The sequence below is a fragment of the Gekko japonicus genome, unplaced genomic scaffold (genome assembly GCF_001447785.1).
Source record: "Gekko japonicus isolate JY-2015 unplaced genomic scaffold, Gekko_japonicus_V1.1 scaffold193, whole genome shotgun sequence".
In the NCBI taxonomy this organism is placed as follows: Eukaryota; Metazoa; Chordata; class Lepidosauria; order Squamata; family Gekkonidae; genus Gekko; species Gekko japonicus.
Window position 1 is genome coordinate 289734 of NW_015161952.1, and position 12269 is coordinate 302002.

General features: G+C 46.2%; 1 protein-coding gene across 1 annotated transcript in view; it reads left to right on the forward strand.

The window, feature by feature from the left end:
- Nucleotides 1-12269, forward strand: part of SERPINI1 (serpin peptidase inhibitor, clade I (neuroserpin), member 1) — a 142508-nt gene that overhangs the window by 94953 nt on the left and 35286 nt on the right. Inside the window, exons 4-5 of the mRNA XM_015429459.1 lie at nt 101-295; nt 3011-3215. Of these exons, the coding sequence (XP_015284945.1) occupies nt 101-295; nt 3011-3215 (400 nt within the window). The remainder of the gene's footprint in view (nt 1-100; nt 296-3010; nt 3216-12269) is intronic.

A 12269-nucleotide genomic window follows, 5' to 3' on the forward strand; every position in this document is an offset into this window, starting at 1 on the left:
TTGTTGTCTTGCCTTCTAAAGACCGGATAGGCTTTGATTTTGGTGTTCAATTAGACATGCTGATTGATGCGCTCCCTCTCTCCCCTTTTTTATCTGACAGATATGATCAAAGATTTTGTGTCAGCAAGGGATTTCAGCACGCTGACGCACTTGGCCCTCCTGAATGCCATCTACTTTAAAGGAAACTGGAAATCTCAGTTCCGGCCAGAAAACACGAGGACATTCTCATTCACAAAAGATGATGAGAGTGAAGTGCAAATCCCAATGATGTATCAACAAGGAGAATTTTATTACGGTAAGCGAGAGATCCTAAGTTATCTTTCCAGTTGCCCATCTTCTGACTGGAATTCACACACCACACTATTAGAACTCACTTTCAGACCAGTTCACATTCCCAGTTTGATGTAGTGGTTAAGAGCATGGACTCTAATCTATGAGAACCGGGTTTGATTCCCCACTCTGCCACATGCAGCTACTGGTGTGACCTTGGGTCAGTCACAGGTTGTCTCAGAGCTGTTCTCTCAAGAGCAGTCCTTAATAGCGCTCTCTCAGCCCCACCTACCTTACAGGGTGTTTGTTGTGGGGAGGGGAAGGGAAAGGAGATTGTAAGCCTCTCTGAGACTCCGAGTGAAGGGCGGGGTATAAATCCAATCTCCTCCTCCTTCTCCTTCTCTTCCCCCAACTAACCTCACCCAGTTGTATCTCATCCTTTCTCTAAGGAACTCAGTTCTCCCTTGCAACAATCCTCATGAAATAGGTTAACCAGAGCAAGAGAAGGATCCTGGCCCCAGGTCAGCCTGTGAGCTTTAAGGCTGAATGATTAACACCCCCCCCCCCAAGTCTCCCAGTTTGTTGTCTGCTACTCAGACCCCGTGATCTGCAACGTGTCACTTGGAGGTGCCACAAAACACCCACTAATGTATTTCCTATTACCCACTTGCTTAAACTAGCCAGTTTGGTGTAGTGGTTAAGTGCGCAGACTCTAATCTGACAGAACTGGGTTTGATTCCCCACTCCTCCACTTGCACCTGGCTGGATGACCTTGGGCAAGCCGTAGCTCTGTCAGAGCTGTTCTTGAAAAGAGCAGTTTCTGTCAAGAGTTCTCTCAGCCCCACCTACCTCACAGGATGTCTGTTGTGGGGAGGGGGAGGGGAAGGAGTTTGTAAGCCGCTCTGAGACACCTTTGGGTAGTGAAGGGCGGGGTATAAATCCAATCTCCTCTCCTCCTCCTCTTCTTGAGTCTAGGGAATGAAATCCAGATGGTATTCAGTAGAACAGAAACATACAAGGATCTTCAAGGTCCTCCCTACAACTTGACTGACTAGCAAAGATTAAGCTCATCCCAGGAAGTATTTATGTCCTCTTCTTGGCCCTAGACAAAGGCTTTGTTATGTCTGTGCTTGTAAACTCCCCCCTGTGGAAGTCTTGAAGGGGGCAAACCCTTCCCTTTCCTCTCAATCCAAGGATCATCTCTTCCCCAAAGCTAAGAATCAGGGCCAACTTCCCTCCACAACATTTGTGCCAGAATTACTTTGGAGGAGCACTGGAGGTATCACCTTTTTCAGGGACTGCCTCTTTGGAAGCCGCTGAGCATTTAGTTTCTGGAAGCTCCATTCCTGAGAGGTCAGGAGCAGTGTTCCCTCTAAGCTGAGTTAGTGTGAGCCAGCTCACAGTTTTTTAGCCTCTGGCTCACACATATTTGTCTTGGCTCAGGAAGGATGTCTCCAGAGCAAATAATTTATACAGTAGCCAAATTGCTCGCTCACAACTTTAATGCCCGTAGCTCACAAAGTAGAACTTTTGCTCACAAGACTCTACAGCTTAGAGGGAACATTGGTCAGGAGACACCAACAAACAGTGGAGTGGAGTGTGGGGTCTTATGGGGAAGGAAGCAAAATTGCCCCCATCTTCCACCAACAGAAGTGCTGTGCTTCTAACATAAGTACCATTAAGTCAGCAAGAACCATAGGCTCCAAGCCTGTATTTGTCATATTCTTGTTTGTTTTTCACAACAAAAGGGGAAAGGAGGCTCCAAAAAAAGTAGGGAGAACTATCGTAAAGGTTACCCAACTCACCCTGACCTGGGTAGCTCAGGCAATCCCAATCTCGTCAGGTCTCAGAAGCTAAGCAGGGCTGACCCTGGCAAGTACTTGGAAGGGCGACCTCCAAGGAATACCAGAGCTGGGACACAGAGGCAGGTTATCAAGCCCCCTCTCTGAAATGACCTAGCCCCACTAGGGGTCACCAGAAGTCACCATAACTTCCAGGTATAGTGGTTAAAAGAGCCAGTTTGGTGTAGTGGTTAGGAGTGCGAACTCTAATCTGGGAGAACCAGGCTTGATTCCCCGCTCCTCCACATGCAGCTGCTGGTGTGACCTTGGGTCAGTTACAAGTTCTTTCATCTGGGAGAACCAGGCTTGATTCCCCGCTCCTCCACATGCAGCTGCTGGTGTGACCTTGGGTCAGTTACAAGTTCTTTCAGAGCTGTTCTCTCAGGAGCAGTTTCTCTCAGGAGCTCTCTCAGCCCCATCTACCTCACAGGTCAGTTACAAGTTCTTTCAGAGCTGTTCTCTCAGGAGCAGTTTCTCTCAGGAGCTCTCTCAGCCCCATCTACCTCTCAGCCCCATCTACCTCCTGTGAGGAAAGGAGATTGTAAGCCACTCTTTAAGTAGTGAAGGGCGGGGTACAAATCCAATCTCTTCTCTTCTTCAGGGTTGTAAGCACACACACACACACATGATACTAAAAAAAATAGTAAAAAAGAAAGAAAGAAAGGTAACCCAACTCCTATTCACCATGAAGTGTATTAAAAATAGATATATCACAGAGACATCAAAGGGACACAGAGTGAGAATACAGTGCTATTCTATGCTTCTATTATATGCTTCTATTGTCTCCTCGTAAGCAATGCAGAAGAATGGTCCTTTGTCAAAAAGCAGCATATCAAAGTAATTTTCTGAAGAAGTGGAATGCACTCCAAAAGTCCAACGAGACTGTGTTTTTCTTCTAGGGGAGTTCAGTGATGGCTCCAATGAAGCAGGGGGCATCTATCAAGTTCTGGAAATACCCTATGAGGGGGATGAGATCAGTATGATGATTGTCCTCTCCAGGCAGGAAGTCCCACTAGTCACACTGGAGCCTCTGGTTAAAGCCCAGTTGATTGAGGAATGGGCAACCTCAGTGAAGAAACAAAAAGTGGAGGTCTATCTACCAAGGTGAGGTTGCCTGTTTTGGTTCTTACTGGAGAAAGTGCAGTACAGTGAATGGCTTGTTGGATGGTGTGTGGGTGAGAGGAAGGGGTAGTCAGAGGAACAGAGAGTGGGAGAGATGGAGATTGCTAATGTTGTATCCATGGAAAACCAGACAAAACCATGTTTGAGACCAGTGGCCCCTTTAAGACCAACAAACGTTAATTCTGGGTATAAGCATTCGTGTGCCTGCACACCTCTTCAGATATACTGAAACAGGTTTCCTCAGGCCTTACGTGGATTAAAGCAGTTGGTAAGACCTGTGAATGGCAGCAACTGCTTTCATCCAATCTCAGCTATACTTATCACCCAGTTACTTATGCATCTTGACTCTAACTCGCCCTTCCTGGCAACCCCCCCCCCCCCCCCCACCACCTAGATATAAGGCCTGAGGAATTTGTTTCAGTGTATCTGAAGAAGTGCACATGCACACGAAAGCTTATACCCAGAATTAAACTTTGTTGGTCTTAAAGGTGCCCCACTGGACTTGAACTTTGTTCTGTTGCTTCAGACCAAAACGGCTACCCACCTGGATCAGGCAAAACCATGTTAGTATGTGAAAAGTATTTGATGTGGCTAAAGGAGTTTTTGGAAGATAAGATCAACCTGCATTTTTTATGCTTGTTTCAACATTTTGTGTTTTCTTAAGAATGGAAAATGTTAATCTGTAATTGTATAATGCATTATTATTATTATTATTATTATTATTATTATTATGCTGCTTCACTAGACAGAGCAAGAGAGAGTGCATATATGTTAGTCAGCCAGACAAAGGGCAATTTCTACCCAAAATTTGTCAAATGAGTACAATCTTTTACTTCCACGTATTATTATTATGCTGCCTCACTAGACAGAGCAAGAGAGAGTGCATATATGTTAGTCAGCCAGACAAAGGGCAATTTCTACCCAAAATTTGTCAAATGAGTACAATCTTTTACTTCCACGATCAGCCATTTCTATTTAAATAAGTCTTGTAAAATATTCCAAGAATTAGCTGCCATATTTTATTTAGGTTCTTATTAGAGTGTTCTTGTTTTCTAATTTATAGGATCTTGAAAAAGCTTGTTATCTGTGCAGAAACAAAGGCCCCTACGATAAGAGGAAATCCCGATCAGTTTGCCCTGTTTGATATTTTATCCCTGCAGAAGAAAAATCCACTTCTTTTGTGACCTTGAGTCGATATGATGAGCACTGCGGATGCTCCATGCTCCTAAGTTTATTTCAGTCAATTCAGTGCGGTTGGGGGATTTTAAGTTTAAGGGCCCAGCTGGAAGAGCTATTTCTGTATTGGACTTTGTATTTGTGTGTCAAGTGCTGTCAAGTTCCAGCCAACGTATGGCAACCCCATAGGGTTCTCAAGGCAAGAAATGGGCAAAGGTGGTTTTCCATTGCCTTCCTCTGCACAGCAACCCTGGAATTCCTTGGTGGCCTCCCTTAGCTGAGATCTGACAAGATTAAGTCAGCCTGGGCCAGCCAGGTCAGGGCTTTCCATGAATGGAAACTTTATTTAAAGGGAAACCAGCACAGTTATGAGAGCAGTTGTTTTAGGCAGTGCAACGCTCTGTGCTGGACAAGAAGTTTTTGCGTCTGTTTAGGGATACTCCGCTCCATTTTCCCACACTGAATCTCTGTCTACATCAGGCATCTCCAATCTTGATGAACGCATGGGAACGTCTGGCATTTGGGTGGTAGTGGGTGCCACCACAAAATTTCTGTATGTCTGGTAGTGGGTGCCACCACAAAATTTCTGTATATACAGCTACAGAATGGCTGCCATGGGGGGGGGGGGGCTAATCAGAAAATGCTGGGAGGTGCTAAGCCAAGTGTCTTTCTGTGATTGAGGTTGCTGTTTCCAAGTGGGTGCTCTGGGGAAACACAAAGGGGATGCGTCTTAGACTCCCATGAGCTAGAGGAAAGCCACAACTGGTTCTTTTCTTTGGGGAAGAGAGGCTTTAGAGGAGAAGGAAGTGGGTGACAGGAAACACATTGGTGGGCACCGTGGTGTCCCCGAGTGCTAGGTTGGGAACCAATAGTGTAGGATATAGTTGGGAAGGTGGCTGTTGCAGGTTGATTATATGGTGAACCATCTCATGAACACATGAAGCTGCCTTATACTGATTCAGACCCTGGGTCCATTAAAGTCAGTATTGTCTGCTCAGGCCGGCAGCGGCTCTCCAGGGTTTCAGGCAGAGGTCTTTCATATCACCTCCTATCTGATCCTTTTAACTGGAGATGCCAGGGATTGAACCTGGGACCTTCTACATGCCAAGCAGATGCTCCACCACTGAGCCACAGCCCCTCCCACTCTGTTTTAGTTAAACCAGAATTTTGTAGTATAAGAACATAAGAAGAAGCCTGCTGGATCAGACCAGTGGTCCATCTAGTCCAGCATCCTGTTTCACAGTGTGGCCAACCAGTGTCTCTGGAGGTCCAACAACGGAGCACGGAGGCTGAGGCCTTCTCCTGATGGTTTCTACTGCCACTGGTATTCAGAGGTTTACTGCCTCTGAACGTTTAGGTTTCCTTTTGGTTACCATGGCTAGTAGCCACTGATAGACCTCCACTCCATGAATCTCTCCAGTGTCATCAAGCAATATGTCAGCAAGTATTCAAGGGCTTAACTAGGCCTGTGATGAAAACTGATCCTTCTGATAAGAGCTGGGGTCTATCTTTTCACCCAGCAGCTGGGTACCTGATGCTTAGTTCAGATTTCTTCTTAAAATACAGTGTACTGAAGGAGCCCTACAAATGTATAGTAATACTGTACGTTTAGAGGTAGGCCTCCCTTGCTCTGCCCCTCTCCTGGGAAATTTGGCAGCTTCATGACCTAACGTATTTTGCTGGGACATGTGGGACTGCAAGCTCTTTTTGCTGACAAAGAATGTTGTAATTTTAGATCTCAGTAGAATGCAGAAGTTACAGTTGGGGGGGCCATTCTTTTTAGCTGATCTATATAACTACAGGTGACCAAGTGCGATGTGTTCAGGGCAGCCACATAAAGCAGTTGTTGTGGTTCCTTTCCAGAGGAAGTAAACAGAAATAATTCTCATCCTGCTCTTTTTTTAAACGTGAGAGCAAATTGGGTTCTTCCAGTGAAATTAAATGGTGGGTTCTAAATAATCAAAGGAAAGACTGTCGTAGTGCATCATACTCTCTGGGACACATCAGAGCATTTCCGCAGATGGAAGGATTTCTGCTCATGGAGGGGCTGTGGCTCAGTAGGAAAGCATCTGGTTGCCTGCAGAAGGTTCCAGGTTCAATCCCCAGCATCTCCATTTAAAAGAACCAGGCAGCAGGTGAAGTGTAAGACCATTAACTGAGACCCTGGAGAGCCACTGCCAGTCTGAGTCAACAGTACTGATTTTGATGGACCAAGGGTCTGAGTCAGTAGAAGACAACTTCACGTCCTCATGTCTCTCCCCCCTCCTTCTGAAACTAAAAAGTGACTTCTGAAATGCTTCTCCTTGAAGACAAGGAACAGGATTGGGGGGGAGGGGGAGCTCTTGGGGTGTTGTAAGAAGGGGGAGGCAAGGAGTCACTCTCCATGGGTGGAAATCCTTCCATTCATAGTAATGCTTGGGTGGATCCAAGCCCATAATTTACTAGTCAGGTCCACCTTCGTTTGATAATAGTAATGACTTTTAGCTTGGATTTAAAACCAAACAAAAGAAATAGACCAATTATTTGTAGTAGTAGGGTCGCCAGGTGTCACCCCCCCCCAATCCCCCACTGGTGGTCAGTGGAGCAGCGGAGGGGAAACGGGGGAGGGGCGGAACCCAGAAGCGATGTTGTCACACTGCACCAGTGCTCTAGGAATTTCCCTGATCTTTATGGTTTTCATCATCGAGTTACAGGAAAACTCTGGGACGTTGCATGATGCGGTGATGTCGCTTCCGGTTGTGCCGCCGGAAGTGGCGGCCACAAGCATTGCTCAGTGCTCTTTCACCCGGTCTCCACTCCATGAGTCTCCTGCTGGTTGCCGTCCCTGGCCCGGCGGCCCTACCCAGTGGTGTGCCTCCGCACAGACTGACGCGTGCCTTGAAATATTAAACCACCCACTTGATGATCACTGGAGCAGGGAGGCCCAGTGCAGCATCGATCTCACATCTCTGTTAAATATATGGGCGGTTAGATCGTGCCACGGGAGGCAGATATAGATTCCTTGACACAGCCCACCTTACAGCTGACAGCTGGGGGAGGAATGCCTGCAGCATCGTTGCAGCCAACAAGCACAGCTTCGTCCCCGAGCCCAGATGGAGTAAAGGTGAAATGGGACACCTGGAAGCAAAATAATTGCTTTCCTACAATTGGCAGTAAGATAATATACCAATTATTTTGGAGAGCTGACAGACATTTTTCTCTTTTTGTGCCATCAAGTCACAGCTGACTTATGGTGACCCCCCCCCCCCCCCGTGGGGTTCCCCTGGCAGGAGACTTTCCCGGTGGTTTACCATTGCTTGCCTCTGTATGGCCACCCTGGTATTCCTTGGTGGCCTCCCATCCAAATACTAAGCCGATCCTGCTTAGCTCCCAAGATCTAACTAAATTGGGCTAGCTCGGGTTATCCAGATCAGGGCCTGATTGATGTGCACACAGATGCATCATTTTCAGTGAAGTCAGTCTTAGTTTGTGAACTGACAAAAGTTTTAGAAACTTTGGACTAATTCATAGGGGACTAATTCATAGTGGGGTAGATCTATTACATCCAAACCAAGAATGTTCAGAGGAATTTTTGATGTTCTGTCAGCATACTGTTCTGTATGAGGACAAGATGACAGCCTGAATGGTAAATGGTGTAGATCATCCTAGGTCACCAGGTACAGGTTGCATCTAAGTTGCATCAGCCAAATGATGTCACCATGACTCAGCACTGGACACTGATTGGTGCTGAATGTGTATATATTGTGTACAGTACTTGTATAGTCATTCACTCTGGTGAATGCCTTGCTGCAGAGCACTCTGTCGGATTGTATGGTGATTTGGAGTCTGAGAGTGCTAAGAGACTGTGTATATAACTGTGTAAATAAAATCCACTGTGAATAGTCAGCACTAGCAACCTAGTACGTGTGGTTGCTAGACGCTTCATACGCTAACATGTTCCCCCCTTTCAACAACTGATATATTATCACAAACTGAGTTTGGAAGTCCCCTTCAGTTTCAGAAGTGGTTTCTTGTGGGGTAAGGGCATCAGTGGTTATGGGAACTTGAGCCCATAGTCCCCTTGAGCATCCAAAACTAGCTACAATGTTTCTTTGGAACTTGGCCAATAACTAGTAGGCATCTTTGAGAGGTTATGCACCCATATTCCACCCCAGACAATGGGTATGGATGGATTAAACAGGAGTGGATGGTCGAGAGAGAGAGAAAAAGCCACGTTTTCCCATGCACAGGATTATCCTTTTGAAGTCTGAGAATATCCTTGCTCCAGAGTGGTACATTGAAGGCAAGATGTGCAATCCATGTGCGCGTGATGCTGCCATTAAATGTACTTGCAGTGTGCAAGGCAGCAGGACTCCATTGCAGAATGAAATGATTCATAGGGAGAATGCATCGGACTGGGTTACTGTTATTAGCTAGTACGTCTTCCTTTTTGTGTTCTTCAACTAAATTATGCTTGGAAGACATTTTTGCAAATTAGTTTCATGGTCTGTTTCCCCGCTACACAAAAGTGGATTAAAAATGTTGATCACTTTGGCTCAGAAACAATGATTTGAGAACGAAGCGAAGTATAATTTAACAATCCCGTACCATTTTCCAGTTTGCTATTAAGACGAGTAAACGGCCGTGTCGGTAGGACGCAGATAGCGCAGACAGAAAATTGGAAAATGTTGTGATTAACTTGGCTTTGCTTAGTCGTTCAGGCCCCTATTACAAATGTAAAAGTTTAAAAAATGTTCACTTTATAATTGGATGGAATCTTTCAGGGCACTGGAAATTTAATTTTATTCTGCCGCTGTCTCTCAGTGTGTACAGCCTGCAGGCCACGCGTGCCAGTCCCCCCCCCTCCCCTCTTTTTTAGGCATACCATAAAATATTCATGAAGTATTTATTTGGTGCGTTGATAACATCCAGCAGATCTGCTTGAAATCCTTGGAGATGTTCACCCTGGAAGTCTGCAATTAATCTCTGGAATTTAATAACGGAATTACAGCGTCGGAGTACCACACTTCAGACTTGTACTAACTTCTCTCACCACCACCCCCTTTCCAATTGCAAAAATATGCTGGAGAGAAATGGCATCTAATTTTATCCATTCTAGGCTCCGCTGTGCTCATTAATATTTACAAAAAGCCTTGTAATTGTTGGGTACAGAGCCTTAAAGGATATTCTAGGTATGATTTTTTTAAAAAAACCCTGCAAGGTTTCGTCAAATGCTGGCTATATACTAGTCAGGCATGACCAAGGGACAGAAGAACCGAGGACTGGGCTGTGTAGGCAGGAGCAGGTTTTGACAGAGGGACATCAGGAGAGGAAAGCATTCAGGGCAGCATAAATGGTTCTCCCGGGTTCAGATCCCCCCCTCTGCCATGCAAGCTTGTTGGGTGACCTTGTGCCAGTGACACACTCTCAGCCTGAACTACCTCATAGGGTTGTTGTGAGGATGAAACAGAGGAGAGGAGAACAGCATAAGCCACGTTGGGTTCCCCTTGGGAAGAAAGATGGGGGTACAAATGAGGTAAATAAATGAAATAAATCATGCCCAATTTCCCAAACAATAAGCGAGGCTTTCATTGTGTTCCCAGGTTTCTGGTTCTGGATGTAAAATAGGACCATTTGACCAGAATAAATAGATAAGGATGGCTTTCTTTGGTTTTAGCATGGCTCCCCCCCAGAAAAAAATAGCCTCAGGGGTGGTGATCAGGTTAGTCTTCCCGCCTGGCCGGAGGCTGGTGAATGCTGTGAGATTCCAGGAGCCCCTGAAGGATTTTGGGAACCTAGTAAGCAGTGGATCTAGTAAGCGGTAGAACCTAGTAAGCAGTGGAGAGCCAGTTTGGTGCAGTAATTAAGAGCGGCAAATTCTAATGTGGAGAGCAGGTTTGATTCCACACTCCTTCACATGCAGCCAACTGGATGACCTTGGACCAGTCACAGTTCTCTCAGAGCTGTTCTCTCAAGAGCAGTTTCTGTCAGAGCTCTCTCAGCCCCACCTACCTCACAGCGTGTCTGTTGTGGGGAGGGGAAGGGAAAGGAGTTTGTAAGCCACTCTGAGACTCCAAGTGAAGGGTGGGGTATAAATCCTCCCCCCCTCCTCCTCCTTCTTCCTCTTCTTCCAGGCTTTGGCAGGCCCCAGACAAGGGTCACTCCCCGTGTCCTCTCTCTACTCCCTACCCCATGCCTAGGCTCCCAGCTCTAACCTTGGAGATGGATCATTTAAAGATGGTGGGGAAATTTCATGCCCAATCACATAAAGCGTGTTCTAGAGAGCAGTGGGAAGCCTTTTCTACCCCCACTGTGTCAAGTGAAGCACACCCTGCACTCTTGTTTAGGCTAATTCAGCAGTAGACAACTCCTACGAATGAGTCCCGTAGTGACAAGAGATTTGGTGTTTGGCTGTATGTTGCTTTGCCAATAAAATCTCTCAGGTCCGCTACGAATTGGATGCCCATTTGAGCGAATCATACAGTTGAGATATCTGTAGCACTGTGTAATCACAGTTGCTTGGATCAGTTCAGCTTGGGTCCTAACTAAACGTGATTGTGTCTTCATGGCCACCACAAGAACAGTGATGCCATTTTAAAGACCATTTAAAATTCCGCAAAGGCCCAATCATGATCAGACCCATGGAATGGCACTCTTGTCCTCCCCATGTACCTTTTGAAGTGTTGAAACGGGCACGGGTGGGTGGACAAAGCCCCCTTGTGGCATTTTTAAATGGCTGCGGTGTTCTTGTGGTGGACACAAGGACTCTGTGATGTTTAGTTTGGCACTCGGTCTTTCTGAACGATGTTTGCGGGATCCTGTGACGTGAGATGGCCACCACCTGTAGTTAGGGTTTCCAGCTCCAGGTTGGGAAACATCTGCAGATTTTGGAGGTGGAGCCTGAGGAGAGTGGGGTTTGGGGAGAAGAGGAACTTCAGTGGGGCATAATGGCATACAGTCCACCTTCCATGGCAGCCATTTTCTCCAGGTGAATGATCTCTGTCACCCGGAGATCAGTTGTAATCCCAGGAGATCTCCAGCCACCACTTGGACATTAGCAACCCCAGATCCATATTCCTCTCAGCTAGCCGAAGCGGCAGCTAAAGAACTTAAATGGATGGAATTCATGAAATTAGTCAAGTTGCCAGTACTTCAGACTGCGATCACTGGGTTGTACATTTTCTTCAGCTGAGGAGATTGGCAGCTCTGAGGGGGGGTCATTTGGGCAGAATTAAAGATTCCTTCTCCACACTGTAGTTCTCATCTGCAGGGGTTTTTTTTAAAAAAAATGTAATTTGTGCCTTACTGGAAAAAAGTCTGAGGAGACTTTCCCCCCCCCCCCCGAGGGGACAATTTCATTCATGGAGAAGAGGTTCATCAATGGCTATTAGCCATGAAGCCTGACAGGAATTCTGTGTTCAGAGGCAAAAACTCTCTGAATACCACTGCTGTGGGGCAAAAACATGGAGACGTTTTGGCCTTTCCAGCCTGCTTTTAGTTCTTGGGGGGATTTGGCCTTTGTGCCTTTCTTTGTAGGTTTTCTGGGGGCATCTGCTTGGCCACTGTGTGAAACAGGATGCTTGACCAAATTCTCATCCAGCACAGCTATTCGTACATTCTGCCCTTGCTCCAGGTAACTGGCAGAAATCACCATTTCAACCAGGAAATTGGAGGTGACAGTAAGAAGGGCTTCTGTTTGGATCAAATTAAATCCAAATAAATTGTCATCGTGTAGGTAATTGTAACGGGAAGGCTCCAAGGACTTCCCTGCCACAGCCAGAAATTATTCCTTCCCTGCTGAGTGCACAAGAAAATCTCAGACTGTCAAAGAAATATAAAATGCTTAGTTTACGGTCACAGCAGCTTAGCACCTCTCTAGTG